The 18,084-nt window shown below is 44.4% G+C and overlaps 7 protein-coding genes across 7 annotated transcripts; 3 read left to right on the forward strand and 4 right to left on the reverse strand.

Annotated features, from left to right (window-relative positions):
* Nucleotides 1-689: 689 nt before the first annotated feature.
* LOC116244883 (uncharacterized) lies at nucleotides 690-2,072 on the forward strand. Its single transcript, XM_031616698.1, is given in 3 exon segments — nucleotides 690-1,260; nucleotides 1,263-1,493; nucleotides 1,828-2,072. Coding segments are annotated over 3 exon segments (1,047 nt in total).
* A 45-nt stretch (nucleotides 2,073-2,117) lies between these two features.
* On the reverse strand, nucleotides 2,118-2,724 carry LOC116244884 (mitochondrial dicarboxylate/tricarboxylate transporter DTC). The gene is made up of 3 exons (XM_031616699.1): nucleotides 2,712-2,724; nucleotides 2,486-2,607; nucleotides 2,118-2,414 (listed from the first exon to the last, which is right to left on the reverse strand). Exons 1-3 carry the CDS (start codon nucleotides 2,722-2,724, stop codon nucleotides 2,118-2,120), a joined length of 432 nt encoding a protein of 143 aa, XP_031472559.1.
* A 402-nt stretch (nucleotides 2,725-3,126) lies between these two features.
* Nucleotides 3,127-4,680, reverse strand: LOC116244885 (uncharacterized). The gene is given in 4 exon segments (XM_031616700.1): nucleotides 3,127-3,399; nucleotides 3,402-3,665; nucleotides 3,668-4,456; nucleotides 4,459-4,680. Coding segments are annotated over 4 exon segments (1,548 nt in total).
* Nucleotides 4,681-4,916: 236 nt separating this feature from the next.
* LOC116244886 (uncharacterized) lies at nucleotides 4,917-5,897 on the reverse strand. The gene has a single exon (XM_031616701.1). It carries the CDS (start codon nucleotides 5,895-5,897, stop codon nucleotides 4,917-4,919), a length of 981 nt encoding a protein of 326 aa, XP_031472561.1.
* Nucleotides 5,898-6,558: 661 nt separating this feature from the next.
* Nucleotides 6,559-11,791, reverse strand: LOC116244887 (uncharacterized). The gene is given in 9 exon segments (XM_031616702.1): nucleotides 6,559-7,307; nucleotides 7,572-7,812; nucleotides 8,420-8,710; nucleotides 8,713-9,052; nucleotides 9,513-9,690; nucleotides 9,693-10,178; nucleotides 10,181-10,240; nucleotides 10,243-10,592; nucleotides 11,685-11,791. Coding segments are annotated over 9 exon segments (2,802 nt in total).
* A 1,018-nt stretch (nucleotides 11,792-12,809) lies between these two features.
* LOC116244888 (pirin-like protein) lies at nucleotides 12,810-13,445 on the forward strand. The gene has a single exon (XM_050075455.1). The coding sequence runs from the start codon at nucleotides 12,810-12,812 to the stop codon at nucleotides 13,443-13,445; it is 636 nt and encodes a 211-aa protein (XP_049931412.1).
* Nucleotides 13,446-16,030: 2,585 nt separating this feature from the next.
* LOC116244889 (uncharacterized) lies at nucleotides 16,031-16,540 on the forward strand. The gene has a single exon (XM_031616703.1). The coding sequence runs from the start codon at nucleotides 16,031-16,033 to the stop codon at nucleotides 16,538-16,540; it is 510 nt and encodes a 169-aa protein (XP_031472563.1).
* The last annotated feature ends 1,544 nt before the right edge of the window (nucleotides 16,541-18,084 follow it).

Raw genomic sequence — 18,084 nt, forward strand, 5'->3', positions numbered from 1 at the left:
TTTCCCCTTCCGACCGTACCAGTTCAGCCTTGTAGAGTTTGATGACTGCAGCGATGTATTTAGCTCCTTTGTCGGTGAGTAGGTTGACGGTGAGTTCGAAGCAATCGCGATTGGTTTCATCCTTGAGGATGAGTTCTTGGTTAAAGACGAAGCGGTTGTCCTCGGACGGAGGTGATTCCCCAGTGATCAGCGAGCCCAAGTGCTCTATCTTCATGCGACAAGGAAACTTCACCTTCATCTTGACCGATAGAAGGCACAGCTGGTATTCGTAGATCTATCGCTATGGCTCAAACATATTTATTCAATTATTATTGCACCAAATAAACACGGCCCAAACTCAAGATATATCATCTCGGAGATTTTCAAAAATTGTTTACTGAATTATTTTCAAGCTCAAATCATAAATTCAAAATGCCGATGGAAGCCATGCTTAAGTGATTATCATCATTATTATTGGATATGGCCTGTTAAAGTGGTCAAATATCTCATGGAATAAAAATTCCGAAAATCTAAGGATAAGCTATGATGGCGAATATGCAGTCCTCTGTTGTGCGGGATCAATCCGTCAACATTCAGCAACATTTCCAAGTTCTTTTCAAATGATGATCAGGTTTGCGTTGTGTGTTATCATGGCTCAGGCTAACGTACATTGGGTTCATCACTTCAACATTAAAATTATAATTTCGGATATGGATAAGGAAGTACCTGAGAACGCCAATGAGCACTGCCCTGGCGCGAATTCTTCAGCAGCCGGTAAAGAGTCTGCCTGCAAGGGATGCCCCAATCAATCCGTTTGCGCCTCTGGAACACTCGAAGTCAATCCTGCCATCGCAGTAATTGCCGACAAGCTAAAATCTATCAAGCATAAGATCCTGGTGCTTTCTGGCAAGGGAGGAGTAGGCAAAAGCACAGTAGCCACCCAATTAGCGCTTCTGCTTTCCCAAAAGCACGAGGTGGGACTTCTTGATGTGGACATATGTGGTCCTAGTGTGCCCACTATGCTCGGCCTGGTCGGCCAGGAAGTCCATCAAAGCAACGCAGGATGGTCCCCCGTCTTCGCTGGCGACCTTGCAGTCATGTCCATCGGTTTCCTCCTCGGCAATCAAAACGATGCAGTCATCTGGCGTGGTCCCCGCAAGAACGGCCTCATCCAGCAGTTCCTGCAGGAAGTCAACTGGGGCGACCTTGACTACCTCATCATCGACAGTACACTCGCTAATAACGCAGCTCCTCCGGGAACCTCAGACGAGCACCTCTCCTTGTGCAATTTTTGAAGTGCGGATAAAACGACGGGGCGATTGTTGTTACAACTCCTCAGGAAGTGGCCTTGGCTGACGTCAGGAAGGAGCTGAGCTTCTGCGTTAAGACCGGCATTCCTATCATCGGTGTGGTGGAAAATATGAGTGGCTTCGTATGCCCTAATTGCAAATGCCAGGCAGATCTCTTCTCAGCTTCATCTGGAGGAGCTACCAAGATGTGCGAGGAGTTTAAATGTACATATCGATTAAGTAAGGCCCGCTAATTTGCAAAATCCCCTTGGATCCTAAGATACAGGCACTGATTGATAAGGGACAATCCATCTACGAGTAGGGAATCTAATCACCAGTTATCGAGCGTTACCATGAAATGCAAAGATGTAATTTTGCTTCTATCTTAGTCTTGACTTCCAAGCTGCCACCACAATGATCTTTATCACCTCGTTTCTTCAGTGATCCCATATTTATCACTTTGAAAAACCCATCAATCTACATTATTCATATTCTATCTCTGACTATCCCCAACATACAATAAGTTATTAAATAATCTAATCAGTTTCGACTTCTGTAGCGCTTAACCTCATCAGTTATGATGTCCTGCAGAATGAGGGTGATACAGACGTGGGGTGCGATTCGAAGATAAAAAGTGGGATATCCCACCCACAGATGCGTGAAACCTTCACGAGCGACTGTCTTGCCCATGGCATCGAAGATGTTTCTGTAGGGGAAGGTTCCATCAGGCAACTTCTTCATCTTTTGCAGCTTGGTCTTGGCGTTATCGAATGGCAGACTGCAGAAGGAGGAGAGGAATCCTGAGATCATACTGGCTCTACATCAAGAATTTTTACATGATGCGCACCTCTAATGTTTCCTGCTTTGTTCCAAGATAATCGAGCACTTTTTCCTTAGCTTCGTCGTAACTGGCAAGCATTGCCAGGTTGAGCACGACTGCTCTAATGACTGTAGGCGTGCACCTCTCCATAGTCCTGCCACTCCGTCCTCCTTTGCGATTTGTCTAAAGGCATCGAAGACGTTTTTGTAGTTTCTGCGCTCTGCGACTGGCAGTTGGTTATCGGCTTGCATGCGGACGAGAGCCAGGTCTGCGGGATTGGCGAAGAGGGCGCCGATGAAGCCGGCAATGCTGGCACAGTATCCCTTCTGGAAAAATGAAGCGTTTCTACATATTATCCTCAATTACTCTGTCCCTTCTCCTTGTTGCGCTTGCCCACTTCTTCGGAGATGGTCTTGTAGATGCCCATACGGGTGGTGGTGTAGAAGATTTGCCTGACGAGGGCGGAGTCAAGTCCGCGATAGAATCCACGAACTCCTTCCTTCTTGAAGATGTCGCTAGCTGCAGTAAGGAAGTTGGCCTTCTGTTTGCTGTCGTGGAGGCGCCAAGTTCTTCAGACTTGAGTTGGATGACGATTTTGATCATATCGACAGGTTGGATCACACAGGTGGCTATCATGCCTGAGAGTCCGCCGATCCAGAAGGGCTGCACGAAGTCCACCACTCGCTGGAAGGTGGATTTTTAAATTGGTGCAGAGTTTGATGTCATTCCAAATTTAATTATACATAGCCGCTCGGAGACCAAACAGACCTACCATAATAGATGATGCCAGTTGGCTTGATATATAAAGAGAGAATTCTCCTGAATATTTGTCCATATTTTTTGCACAAAATAAAGCTGCAGAAATGATTACATCAATAATTTTTGCATATTTCTTCTTCTAAAACGGTATGAGAATAATGCAGTTTATCGAAAAAAATCTAATAACAAACTCAATATTTTTAGAATAAACTTTTCAAGTATACTTGTGATTTGGTCCACATTATTATAGCTTATCCTAGATTATGATGATAAATGGGCTCAGATATCAATGCCCCTGGTGGTATAATAGTCGTTCAGCTTGTTAATGGCTAGCACGTAGGCAGCAGTACGCAAGTCCAAGTTTTTAGCTTCAGCCACTTCCAAAACCTCGTTAGTAGCAGTAGACATCACCTACTCAAGACCTCCGTAGACGATATCCTTCTCCTTGGCACCCTCAAGCAGGGATTTTTCAGCTTGCACGAACTTGTTGTGGTCGATTCTGGTGGCCTTTTCGATGACCTCTAGGAAGTTCTTCTTAGATTTTTCCTCCCACTGAGTTGATTCATCTTTACCTTGCGGAGCAGACGACCCCATCTGACGTGCTCGATGTTCTTGAGCCATTCGAAGTAGCTGACAGTGACACCACCGCCATTGCAGAGGACATCGGGGAGGAAGCTGACGCCCTTCCTGAGGAGGATGTCCTCACCCTTGCGAGTGGTTGGGCCGTTGGCAGCCTCGACGATCAGCTTGCACTTGAACTTGTCGGCGTTGTTGACGTTGATGGACTGTTCGAAAGCAGCGGGGATGAAGATATCGCTAAGTGGCAAAAAATGTACCAAGTCTCATAGATGGCTTCCTCGTTGATGAATTCCTTTCCATTGAGTCCAGCAGCGTGAAGGTATCCCTTGGTTCCCTTCTTCTCGCGCTTGTATCTCCAGAGGTCGTCGGGGTTAATTCCGTCTTCGCAGGTGAAACTGCCGTCGGCTTCAGCGACTCCGATGAGGATGGCTCCTTCCTCAACAAAGAACTTGCTAGCCCAGTATCCGACGTTACCGAAACCCTGGACAATGAAGCGTTTTCCCTTGAGTCCCTTGGTGACTCCGAGCTTCTTGAGTTGATCATCATTGTTGAGGATCTGCTTGGTCGAGTAGAAGACACCCAAACCAGTCGCCTCCTCTCTTCCTCTGATACCGTGGTGGACAATACTCTTTCCAGTAGTCACACCTGCGTAGTTGATGTCACGGGTGCCGTAAAGGTGGTGATATTGGTCCTTGATCAAAGTCATCTCACGCTCACCAGTACCGATATCAGGTCCCGGAACGTCGACAGCAGGACCAAGACTAGACTTCTTGCATAGGGCTGTGGTGTAGTTTCTAGTGACGCGTTCAATTTCAGCCTTAGAGAGAGAGCGTGGGTCGATCTTGATTCCACCCTTGGCACCACCGTAGGGGAGCCCAGCGATGGTATTCTTGATGGTCATGAGGCAGGAGAGTGCTTCCACCTCTTGAAGGTTGATGCTGCTGGCATAACGCGTTCCACCCTTGGTGGGTAATCTGTGGGTTTTGTGCTGCACTCGGTATGCTTCCACCACCTCGATGAGGCCAGCGTCTAACTATCTCCAGTAGTACCCGTGCGGAAGGGAATGTTGAATTTAAGTGAGTAGTCGGGACTCTTGAGGAAGTTGAGACGATCCTTGGGAATGCCAGCAGCCTCACCAGCCTTGTCGAAGTACTCGGAGACCATTTCGAGGAAGGTGGCCTCTCCAGCCACGCTGAAACTGGGGGCGAGACGGCGGGTGAGGAAGGCGTTCCTGGCCAAGTTGGAGATGAACATGAGTGTAATTATATTAATGATTGATAAAGCTGGATATCTTCTGTTGAAAATCCACTTTAGAAAAAAACGCATCCACTCTCATAGTGAAAAGAAACTGACGAGATTAGTCAGCTTTCCTTTGGACCTCTGGAAACCTTTCATTCCTTCTCTTCATAAAAATGTGATTGGAAAATAGTGGTAGGATAAGGCTTTATCTTGATGATATTAGGAATGATGATGATTGGATGATGCGATGATCAGTTGGGGACGACACCGGCATAGGCGCAGACACCGCAGGTGTTTCCGGTAGCAAGTCTGATGTATCCTGACTCTCCCCATCCAGTTCCCCAGGAGTTCTTGATCTTCCAGGCTCCACCGACGACACCGACCAAGAGGACAGCGTGGTTGATGCCAGAACCACAGTTGCTGAAGACTCCGGATCTGTAGGGAGACCAGTTGGTGGCATCAACAGTGACGGAGACGGGGGAGTTGTTGATCTGGGATGAAAGGCCGTTGCATCCGCTGAAGCTGGAGAATCCGCTGATCTTCCAAGCACCACCCTGGGCCTTGCAAGCCTGATCTCTGGCAACATAGGGGTAGGCAGACTCGGAGGTGATACCGTTGGCCTTGATGTAGTTGAGGGCAGATGATGGCCATCCACCGTTGCAGCCTTGGTTGCCCTGAGGTCTGGAGCAGTCGACGAGCTGTTGCTCAGAAAGGTTGGTGTTCTGTCCCTTGAAGAGGAACCATGACTCCAAAACTCCGATGGCAGAGAAAGCCCAGCATGAGCCGCACTGTCCTTGGTTCTTGACGGGGGTAACCTTTCCTTGGCCGGTCCAGTCAACGTCTCCAATGACTTCGTAGTCGTTGTTGGCATTGATCTCTCCGACCTTGAGCATGGGGGTGAGGAATCTGGCGGAGAACTCTTCGGTGGTGTAGATGGTGAACTGGTTGACGCCCATCTTGTAGGTCTGGGTGGCATCGGCGTTGTGCTTGTTGATGAGGACGAGGTTCTTCTCGAAGATGAGTCTCCTGTATGCTTCCTCTTCGGGGGCCCAGTGGGTGCCGTACTGTCCCTTCCACTCCTCGAAGGCGTCCACCTTGCTCTCGTTGGCAGTGTAGTACACGGCCAGGATAGCAATTGACAACAGAGATGCAATCAAAACCTGTTTGTTCATTAATTCTTTATACACGATAGGATTTATGATCAGATTTATGTTGAACTCCCACCGAGTCATTCCCTAACTGTCTCCAAACTTAATCTCATTGATTTTAGCCCTTAGAAACACTCCTCTTTACACAGTCTTTGAGTTTAAAAATTGATAAATATCATTTGGAACATAGATTTTTTCGAATAATTCTGAGCGCTAACGGATTAACGAATCCAATAAAACATAAGCTACATATGTATAACAAGTTGATTAGTTCTCAAACGTAATCACAAGTATTAAACAGTATTCTGAATCAGTTAACATCAAGACGGTAGAAGTTTACCTATGGTCTCTCTTTACTTTGGCTTAAAACCGCCAAATTCTTGCCACCGCTAAGGAAAGAGGCTTTCGGGCCAATTCCACATCCGAATTCAATAATTCCCTTTGCTTGTATACTGTCCACTTTTCCACTTTCGGTATTTACGATCTTTATGCATTCCTCTCCACAAGGCCAGCACACAATAATGGGCAGTTCTAAGTAAAAGAAGTAATTACATGGCTTGGTGGAGCGCTCAAGGACCACCATTTAGATGACTGCATTGCTGCATACAGAAAGAGACTTGCCAGCCTGTCCGCGGTCAATATCAATCACCTTTACTTTTCCATCTTTGGCGCCAAGTAGCACGATGTCAGGCCTGATCGCCGAGGCGACTAGTGAGCAAATCATTGTATTGTTTTGGATGATGCGTTAGAGGAACATAGTCTCCACCACTCCCGAACTACCGCGAATCAGCTGCCAGATGCTAAGGGTGTCATCCAATCCGCAAGATATCATTTTGCTAGCGTTTGAGTTGAGCAGAAGAGCAGTCACTGATGTCTTGTTAGCGGGTAGGTTGTAAGCCAACTTTCCCTCATTAGCCATACTGTAAACGTTGATTGTTTTGTCGTAGCTGCCAGATGCCAGGCCTCTTCCATCCTGCAAATCAACTATTGCAGTTACTGCTGCTCGGTGGCCTTCAATACGCATCCTCATGTTCCAGCTTGAAGTGTCCCATAGCACAATCGAACTGCAGCCATGATCGCTACCTGAGGCGAGGAACTTTTTGCCTCCATGATGAATAAGAGCCAAACGGCAGATACTGGCTTTGTGACCCCGTAAGTTAGCTAAACGCTGTCCTGAAGAGATTTCATACACATTGATTTGACCATCCTTGCTACCCACTGCCATAACATTGCGAGTAATCTCTAAGCAGCATAAAACAATATCTTCTCCTACGCTTTTAAGAGCATGGTATGGTTCCAAAGCCAATGTTTCTCCCCATTCCACACCCACGCTTTGTGCCTCCGCTGACACTCGGACAACCTTAAAATCTTCAAGCTTAGACACTGCTGGTTGCGGTTGGCGACGGTCAGCATAGAGGTTATGAGGATTGGGATTAAATGAAGGAACATTATATGGTGATTCTTCATAGACTTCTTTGAGGATTGGTTCTTCATCTTTGCGAGTGATTTCGTCAGGTTATCTAATGAACTGATACTTGCTATCGTAAACACACCTTATAGCTTCCTTTATGGTGCCAATGAAATCAGCACTGATTCTTTGGAACTCAGCATTTTGGAAGTAACCGTTTTCGTACTGGGTCAGTATTACCAGTTAGCGGGTGATCTCTCCAAGCGGAATTATCTTCTCTCTCTGCAGTTCAGCGATGTAGTTCAGCATTTGGTACTTGCGAACTTCGAAGTTATTCTTTTCGAGGGAACGCATGATGTTGGCGTTGGAGGTAGGAGTATGCTTGGAGAACTCAGAAGTGTCTTTTTTGGGACTGTAGGACGGAATGCTGGTGGCTCTGCGGTTGAGGTCCATCTCGATTTCCTCTTTCATCTTCTTTATCTGCACGATTTCGGCCTTTAGGGTGGCGTAGCGCTCCATGTAGCGTTTGTATATGCGGTCGAGCTCCGCCAGAATGGATATCTTCAGGTCGTCGATATTATGTGCGACCTCCTTCTTCAGATGCTCAACCTATAGGACCACTCTGGCCTTTTCCCTCTCGATCGCCTTCTTGTAGTTGGCCAAGTTGCGTTCCTCGTGTCTGAAGAGTTGATGAATTTCTTCGGGGAAAAGTTCGACTTCCTCCATGAGGTTCCAAAGGTGGTCGGAGTGGACCGATACGTTGCTGGCGCCGAAGTTGTTTTTGTTTGCAAAGGAGTTTGGAGAGTGATTGCGGTTCATTGCACTCGTCCAAGAACGGTTCTTGTCGATATTATTTCTCATCTATACTGATGGATATATGATTATGGCCGAGCTATCAAATAAAGCATAATAAAACAAATCTTCATCAAAGATAGGATAAAAAAGGAGAAATGGTGACATTATCGTTCTGGTATTGATAATGCTTTATAACTGATCAAGCAAATAATGCACTGTGCATAACAGGGATTGATTATCATTACGCCATTTATACTTTTTGGATTCCTTACAGGATAACATCGTTCTTTTCTGGTTGCTAATTTTTAGCTTTCTCCTCCCTCTCTTCTTTTCCTTTCTGCCTGGCTGACTTTTTCTTTGGCTGCTGTTACTTTTTGCCCTTTTTCCATTTTTTCCTCCATACCTGCTCCTTCGGATGGAACTCATCCACCATCAGCTCTATTATCATATCTTTTTTGAAGAAGTTGAAGGAAGCGCCTTCATAGACTGTGCTCTGAACTGTCTTTTTCTGCTGGGCTCGCTTCACTATACGCTCCTCAATGGTTCCCTTTGTCACTAGCTGATAGACGTTGACATCTCTGCTTTGACCGATACGATGAGCACGGTCAGTGGCTTGAGCGTCCATGGTTGGATTCCAATCGTTATCATAGAAGATGACTGTATTGGCTGCTGTCAGTGTTACTCCCAAACCACCTAAATAGAAAGACAATTACCTGCTCTTGTGGAAAGCAAGAAGACAAAAACCTTTGATGATGGCTTTTGGAAATCGTTGACCATATCTCTTCTGTCTGCTATGTTGGAGGCGCCATCAAGTCTGAAGAAGGTGTATTTTCTTAGATTCATGAAGTCCTAAAGGATATCAATCATCTTGGTCATTTGACAAAAGATGAGCACTTTATCACCATTCTTCTTTTTCTCCTTTAGAATGCGATCTAACTCACGAAGTTTGGATGAGTCTGCAATAAGATTGCCAAAGTCTATTACTTGGATGTAAGTTAGTGATTTGCATCCACTTAAAATGCCAGGGAAGGGATCTCTATTCTCAAAGCGATGCTGATACATCTATGAATACTTTCCTTCAAGCACGAATCGTTGGAACTTGTTGTTGGTGATCAACTAATGTTCTTCACAGAAGGCACGTGAGGAAACGGTCGGCTAAATGAGGGGAGCGGTAGCGTTGGGCATGTATACATGGTCAAGAGAACGCAAATCATTAGAAATTGGTAGCTTAAAGCGGTAGTCAACTTCCTAGAAAAGACTAGAGTTGATGTGAAACTTTTCACGAGTAGAAAAGGTAGCAGAATAGTTACTGCGTTTCCACCAGTGCACCATTAGCAGGCCAGTAAACAGTGGATCCTCCTCAAGCAAGTCTTAATTTAGCTGGGTGTGAAGTTGGTGAGGGAAAGTGATGAAAAAGTTGGATTGTTTAATTGATTATCGACGTTAAAATATTCAGCATGCGTTTACTTAACGCCTATCTCTTCTCAGTGAAGCGCATAAGGTCATCGTAGAGCAGCTTAGGAAGGGAAAGAGGAATGGGATTCTTAGCATTTGAAGAAAGCAGTTTGATTTCTCCTGCGCGAATGGGGATGTAGCCAGTGTAATAATAGAGTTCCTGGAAGGAGAAGGGGGAACGAGCAGGCCTACGCTCGAAAAGTTCAGGGTGGTTGCAGACTTTCTCAGCTGCATGACTAAGTTCATGAGGTTTTCCACCTTGGCCTTGCTCTCGAACATCTTGAATAGCTCCTTAACGTTGAGCTTCTATTTGATAGACTCATACAGAATCTTCTGCCGTTTGGTCATCTCACAAAGCATCTGGTGCTCATACTTCTTACCGATTTCATGCTCCACGTCTTTTTTGATACGCCGTAACATGAAAGGCTTCAAGATAGCGTGAAGACGTTGGATCTTGATCTGGTCCAGCTCCTTTTGATCCTGACTGTGTGCCTCAATGTCCTTAGAAAACCACTCATTAAAAAGTTAATGCGAGTCGAAGAGGTCAGGCATGACAAAGTTGAGCAACGCCCACAACTCTGCCATGTTATTTTGGATGGGCGTACCAGTGAGCAAGAGACGGTTTCTGGACTGAAACTCTTTGAGTGTGTTCCACCTCTGCGACAGAATGTTCTTGATGGCTTGAGCCTCATCGAGGATCATGAATGCCACTTGAGCCTTTTGAAAGTCTTCTAATCGGTCACTGTCAATTGATAAGAAGTGATCACACGTGGAATGGAGAATCTGCTTTCTCCGTGAACTTCTTGGAGGAGAAAAACTTGCGAATAGTCTTTCTCTGCTTGATGTTTCCCCAGTATGGCAAAACCTTCAAGGTTGGACAAAATTTCTTGAATTATTGCTGCCAGTTATAAAGAGTACTGTTTGGAGCCACCACAAGGAAGGGACCCCAAATGCCCTTAGTTTCAGATATGTGGCTGAGCAGAGCAATTGCTTGGATTGTTTTACCAAGACCCATTTCATCAGCCAGAATACCGTTGATGCCTTGCTCAAAGAGATTGTTGAGCCATCGGAGACCTTTTATTTGATATTCTTTAAGCGTTCCATGGAAAGAGGAGGCGTGCCTACCAATTCAAGCTTCCCTGGTCGACAGAGGAAAGATCAAGCTTGTCCTCTTTCTTCTTGTCGAATTTCTCCAGGTTTTCCATCTTGTTGTTGATGATTTGGTTGACACTTAGCATGGCTGCCTCTTCGTCAATATCTAGTGGTTTAGTTGGAGGAGCCAGCTTATCAAGTTCCTTCTTGTGATCACCTTCCACACCCAATTTAGTAGCCATGAAATGTGAGTAAAGGCCTGACTGGTACATGATATATTGAAGTCTTTTTTCTTGCTTGCGTGCTTCTTGCTCTTCTTCGTCTCTTTTTTTAAGTTAAGCTTCAAGTTTTTCCTTCTTTTTTTTAAGCTCAATTAGTTACTTTTCACGTTTGCGCCAATATACGAGACATTCTCTATGCAGTTTTTTAGCTCTGTTGATGTTGTCGTTTTGATTGCGGATGCATCTCATGTACCGTTTTTCCACCTCGCGGACGCAATGGTAGGCAAGACGCTTCAGAATTGATTCTTTCTACAGTTTGTTGCGAGTGATATTCCTCGAAATCTTAAAAATCTCTCTTTTTTGGTCGGCAAATGATCCTGGCAACTCTTTATCCGGCACAATATAGCCTTCAGCTTGCGGCCTCTCTTCAAAGCAATCTACTTCTCATTCAGGATATCAGTGGTATCGCTAAAGATCTTGACCTCCAGGTCTTCTCCCAATTCTTGTGTCTTGGTCTAGTTGTCGAAGTTGATGCCTAATGGCGGGAGATTGCTAATATTGACCTGATATTTGGCGATTTTCCTGAGGTCTGCTTCTTTCTATATAGTTGGCAAAGATACATATCCGATCTGTGTCTTGGAGCTTTGTTGATGGTTTCGAAGGGGATCTTGTGCTTGGTGGATATAAACTGAAGGAAAAGTTGGTCTTGACATCCTCCATGCTTTTATTGAGGAAGGAGCTCAGGAATTTCCTTATCTTCAGCGAATTTTTTGTGGCGGGCTTTTTCCGATTGATGAAGTTGTCTAATAAAATCGAACGATCTTATTTGGTTTGCCCGCTTTCCTTCTCCTCTTTTTTGTCATAGCTACGGAAGAGTAGGCTGTGTGATGGTAGACTTACATCCTGCGCTTGCGCAGTACAAAGGCCTCAGATTCGTAACGCATCCTCAGATCTTGTTGATCATAGGTATCAAATGCGTCGATCTGCCTGCGTAGGAGTTCCGCCATTTTGAGGTATTTAATTAATTAATATTTTTTTAATTATCCTCTAATATTTTTTGTATGCTTTGAGTGGTTATTAGTTCCTTTTTTCATAAGTTCGCATATATATCTACTTATGTAGAAAGTAACATCGATTCACACACATAAAGATCAATTTGATATAGATTATTTAAAATTATATATTTATAGTTGAGGAAAAAGCCGTCTAAATAAGTTATCTTTATCGTCTTCCATGGAATATTAATCTTTAGCAAGACACATACATGTCATTCCACTGAAAAATAAAAGATAAAATAAATAGAGATAGATTATGCTTTGTTCACTCCTTAATATTACTCTATGTGTTTTCCAGTTTATTCTTCATCTCATATTGCACCTCTCTGCCGCTATCCTCGTCCTTCAACTTATTGCGAACCCACCAAACGAGCAGACCTACTTATCATCACGTATACCGATGAGAACCAACCCGATCAGAGTTCCAAAGACGATGAGGAACCACTTCCACCAATAAAAGACGCATATCTGATCGCCAGCATCATTGTACTAACGATCGTATCCCGGCGTGCATTTCGTGCATTAGGTATTACTTGTACAGATGAGGCATTTGGTAGGACATTAGGTGCAGGTTGTGCCGGTTAGATAGTATTGGTCACTGCATGTGTCGCATTGGGCAATATTAGTATCACAGTTGCTGCAGCCTGTGACTTGGCATTGTGTGCAGGTGTACCCTGATGCACAGTCCTGACTATGTATGGCAATAATGATGGCCAAGAAGACTATCCATGGTATTTTTTTTGTCATCATTTATTATTAAATATTAAACAATGTCCCCAGCATTCAAATTTATCACCCAAATAGGCAGTTATTACATATCTGTTATATAATTCCATCTCGGGATAGCAGGCCATGCGTTTCTCTTTTACTATAAGTTAAAAGTTTATATCTTGCGACTATTGATTCTCGATCAGAAAACTTAATTTAAATGGTTAGGTGGGTCATCCTACTCTATCTTTTTATTTATAGCATGTCTCTCATCTTCAAACCAAGCTGGGTCAACGAGGGCAAGGGCGCCAAGGTCATCCGCGTCATCGGCAACCAATATCTTAGAAACCTAGATCCCTTCCTCATGCTCGATTATTTCAAAGTTAGACTGCCTGCCGGCTTCCCCGACCACCCCCACCGTGGCTTTGAAACCGTCACCTACATGCAGCAGGGAAGCTTCTACCACGAGGACTTCAAAGGACATAAGGGAAAAATAGGCCCTGGTGATTTGCAATGGATGACTGCAGGCAGAGGAATTGTTCACTCGGAAGTCCCCGCCTCTTACGATGAAGACAACCTAGGCTTCCAACTGTGGATCAATTTGGAGAGCAAGAACAAGATGATCGAGCCAGCTTACCAGGAATACACAAGCGATAAGATACAAGTATACCAGGGTGATAAGGTGGAAGTCAAGATCATCTCTGGCAAGTGGGAAGGAAAAACTGGCCCAATCTACGCCAGAACTCCTCTTACTACTTCGACGTCCATATCCTGCCTGGAGGAGTCTTTGAACTTCCCATTTCAGGAATCTGGAACACAATTATCTTCGTTTACTAGGGAGGAGTGCTCTACCAGGACAAGGATGTCGTGGATACGCTTCACTGCTGTGTTTGCATAAAAGTAAGCAAGAAGCTGAATACGTCATAGGTTTTCTTCATAAAAAGGAGGAAGGTTCGTGCTTATTGGAGGAAAGCCTTTAGGCGAGCCAATTGCCAACATGGACCATTCGTCATGAACACACAGCAAGAGCTCCAGCAAGCGTTTTACGATTATCAGAACGGAGTAACGGTTTCGAAAATGCGCAAGAGTGGGAGTCGAAGATAAAGGCGCTCATGAAGGGAAAGAAGTTCGAAGAACTATGATTAGCTGCATGATTCGATCAGAAAATATAAAAAATTCATCATTAATTAGCCACTAAAGTATACTGGTTTGGGGATGAATAGAATAATATAAATATCATCACAAAAGCGATTCTAACTTTTTGTCTATCATCTGGGCAACACTGGACTCGATTTGCTCCTCCCCGCCCACCTTCAAAGCGATTTCCATTGCTGTTTCGATATTAGTCAAATCAGCAATTAAAAGCAAAAGATTGAGGTCTCCGTATTTTATCAGTGGCTTCTTCTTAGCGTTTGCTTTAAGGTAATCCCTAAATACCATCTTTTCATCCTTCCTCGGCTCATGTTGGAAATTCGTTGTTTTTGAGGATTGCGAATTTGTTGCTTGAGCTGGCTCCTGAGGCAATGTTGACCAATAAAAACTCTAGTCAAACTCATCAACTGCCTTTCCGCTTTCGTAAACTGTTGGCAAAATTTCACTAAATATAGGAAAAAATACTCTTTGCTGGCTTTGAGCTTCATTTTTTTGGATTGGCTTGATTAGAATCGAACAAACCGGCAGCCTGCATGGCTTGGCCTTGATCACTCACCATAAACACTGCTGGCTCGATTAATTTTGCATCCTTTTTGTTAGGACGCACCAAAACAGTAAAAAGTTAGATATCTTATAACCTGTGGAATGGACGACTGAGTTATTTTATTGGAAATCAGCAATGGTCCTGACTGCTCTTCAGTGAAATAAATTTCTTCATTGGAGATGCAATAACTATCCCAATCTTCTCTAATCCTAGACTTTCAATGATCAATTACAAATTTTATACCTTTTTTGGTGAATCTTTGAGTTAGAATCTATTGGCAGTGCATTTTTGCTATGGCTCATAGAGTGCCTCCACGATAGCTCTAATCCCATTCTTATAATATGGATCTTCTGCATAATAACCATACAGAAAAGCTATCCTCATTTCGGCCATTTTCTTTTCCTGCACCCAATAGTTGATGAAGTTTTGCATTTGCGAGTTGTTCATAAACTGAACATAATCGACGTGCCTATATTCCTGCCGCTTTAAAGTGACGTTTTCAGGCAAGCAGCGATTGCATAGACCTTTTGGATAAGGTTCGTGTTGATCACATTTTCTGTTGAGCTAAAGTCTTAGATTTTTCGGTGGCTGACAATTTGGACATTCAGTTTATTTAGAATGAGTGTTTGCGCAGTTGTCTGACCTTCTCTTCAGATATTCATCAAATGCTATATGGGCAACTTTTGCTTATGGAGTTGTGGCTATACAGTTGATGCATTTTGAATTCGGACCATGGTTACATCTTGGCTTCTATGGCGATGCTTCCTTTTATTTCACAACTTCTAGACAATTTATACATTTTCCAGTTTATCCATGAAGACATTTTGGCTTTTTTTAAGGTTCTGGAAGCTTTTCTGGTACCTTTTCGCGAGATATTATCGGGGATTTCGGGCTTTTAGGTGATGAAATAGATGACTGTGTTTTAAGCATTCCTGCACTTTTGCTTTTTTTGATGCTATTGATACATTGATGACACTTGACGTTAGGACTGTGAGTGCATTATCCTTCGCCTATGGGCTCAGCTTACGAGGAGTATTTGCTATAGAAGGAACTTTTTCTTCTTTCTTTTCCACTTTTTCTTACTTTTTATCCATACATTTCAAGCATTTAGCATTAGGCCATGGTCACAGTGTAAAATTTCTTCTTCTTTTTGCTTTGGAGCAGTAGTCATAAGTCCATTTCCTGCATGATAATCATTAGTCTTTTCGTTGGGAAGGCAAGAGAGGCATTTCATGTTGGGAGGATGCTTGCAAGGTGTTTTGATCTTGGAGGTCTGGTGGGGCTGATTATAATTGCGAATATATATATTGGACTGAGGAGGAGATGGGAGTTTGTCTTTCTTCGGCAACTCTACCTTCAAAATAGAACCGTGACGAAGGTAAACCACCTCCTTCAGCATTCTCTAGGGACGGATGTTGAGCCTTCTTCCATTTTAGCTAAAGACCTGCAGCTCTGCAGGGGGGATGCCCGTCTTGTGGGACAGCTATGTAATAAACTCCTTACGACCTGTAGCAGATCACCGTAGGTCTGCTTCGGTTCAAACGAGAGCCTGTAGCGGTAATCATCAGTGTAGACTCTGATTATATATTCTGAAAGGTCTATCGCTGATCCTTTTTCGCTCATTAAATAATAATCAATAAGCCTTCCTATCCCTCATTTTAAAAGTATTCTCGCAAGATTAAACTTTTGATAACAGTGCCTACACACCCGCCGCTGTATAAAGTCCATAACTTGGCTAAATAAAGGGGGCTGTTTTAATTTTTTATTATATTAAATATATCTAAGTGATGTCCAAGGCAACTTCCACCCCCGCCCCCGTCAAAGGCTTCGATGCCAACAAGTACGTGCGTAAGAACCTTAATGCGGAGACCGTTCAGAAGCTGAAGGAAGTCTTTGATGTTTTCGATTACGACGGCAGTGGCAACGTCTCCACTGACGAATTGATTAACACCATCCGAGCACTCAACCTGGAGGCTCAAGCTGGTCAGATCTTGGCCATCGTCAACAACTCAGGCCACACTGGAGACATCGATTTCGGCGCCTTCCTCGACATCTTCGGCTTCGGCAGTGAGGAGACCAGTGAATCCTCTCTCCAGAGCATCTTCGAAGCCTTCGACACCTCAAAGTCAGGAGTTTTCGGCCCTGAGGAGTTCGAGAAGGTGGCTGCCAGCGTTGGCGAGCACTTCTCCTCTGCTGAAGTCGACCAGATCATCGACTTTGCCGACAAGGACAGAGACGGAGTGATCAGCTTCGAGGAGTTTGCCAACGTCGTCACCAAGGTCTATCCCAAAGTTTGATCGATTTATACCAGCATCCATTTATCGGAATCATCTCTGAGCCAATATGTTAAATAGCGATTATTAGATAACTGAAGGTAATGCTAAATCAGAAATGTCTACGACCAGGCCTATCTCTGTCACCACCCATCATAAATTTGGCGGTTGCCAGTCCTTCCAAGTCAATATCATCTCTTGAGTCGAGGCACAACATGCGTTCCTTTTCGTCGAATCTCTCCTTGATGATGCGGTAGAAGGACATAGCCTCTTCGTAGAGAGGGACGGTTTTCTCGTAGTAGATGACTGATTGGCCAACGGGATCCCAAAGATAGGGTAGTTCGCTGTGCTATTTCACCCACTTTTCCACTTCTTCACTCGCATTCCAGTCAGTTGGGCAACCTTAGTCACTGGCACGCTTTGGTAAGCGTTGAAGATTTCACAAAGAATGCGTCTTTTGATTTCCATCATGCACTACTCGAACACAAAGCGGATGGTAAGGTTGAACTGCCATAGTTGTCATAGGCACGGTTAGGTCAGCAATCAGTTTCTTGTATTCTGCACTCAGGTAAGAAATCTCTATCTTGCTCGACCATTTGATATCACGTTTTAGACTTTTCCTGTCCTTGAAGGCTAGAGACAACAGGGTGTAGAGTAGTCCCAAATCAGCCAAGTTGAAGATTCCTGTAGCCAGCAGATCTTGAATGGAAAAGCCACCAGCGAGAATGTCCTCAAGTACTTTGACTTTTCCTCTTGCTCTTCCCTTCTTGGAGAGTTTGTAGACGTCTCTTGCCAAGGCGAGGGTGCTGTTGATGCTTTTGCGGTCATCATAGACACGGACGGCAAAGAATTCAAGGTCTTGGTAGCTCCTGGGTTGTGGGTCTGTCCTTTCCTCAAGTGTATCGACCAAGTAGAAGACCTAGCGTCCCCACTGCCATAGATATTCCTCATCTCTGATGTTGGCAGTTGCAGTCTGTTTGCGCAAGATACGCGAAAAGTAGTATTCACTTTCCTTGTGTTCGCCATAGCGAGCATATATTTCGCCCAATTTCAAGTAAATCCTGATCTCTTCTTCAACTTTTCCCTACATTAGAGATTGATTACCACTTGTTCGAACTGGGCGGCTTCGATTTTGAGTTTGTTCACGATGACCTGCATTTCAGTTTTGATCTGATCGTAGACGCCCACTCTTGGGATATTGATGAGCGTGACTCCGAAGAGTGCGAAGATGGCCTCGTACTCTCCGACAAGGCGATTCTTCAATGCGAAGTCAAGCATCTTATCCTTGAGATCGAGGGCGACGTTGGGGTGCAGTTGAATGAAAACGCGAAATTTCCACAGTTTGGTGATGGGAGTGTCGTTTGCGATCGCGTGGAGGAATTTGGATTTTAGATCTGATCCCTTCTCAAGCTCCATTATTGATATATCTAACAAGAATGTAATTATATATATGCCTCCCAACTTCAAAAAAACTTGGGGTTGGGGTTGGGGTTGGGGTTGGGGTTGGGGTTGGGGTTGGGGTTGGGGTTGGGGTTGGGGTTGGGGTTGGGGTTGGGGTTGGGGTTGGG

The sequence above is a fragment of the Nymphaea colorata genome, unplaced genomic scaffold, assembly GCF_008831285.2.
Source record: "Nymphaea colorata isolate Beijing-Zhang1983 unplaced genomic scaffold, ASM883128v2 scaffold0361, whole genome shotgun sequence".
Classification (NCBI taxonomy): Eukaryota; Viridiplantae; Streptophyta; class Magnoliopsida; order Nymphaeales; family Nymphaeaceae; genus Nymphaea; species Nymphaea colorata.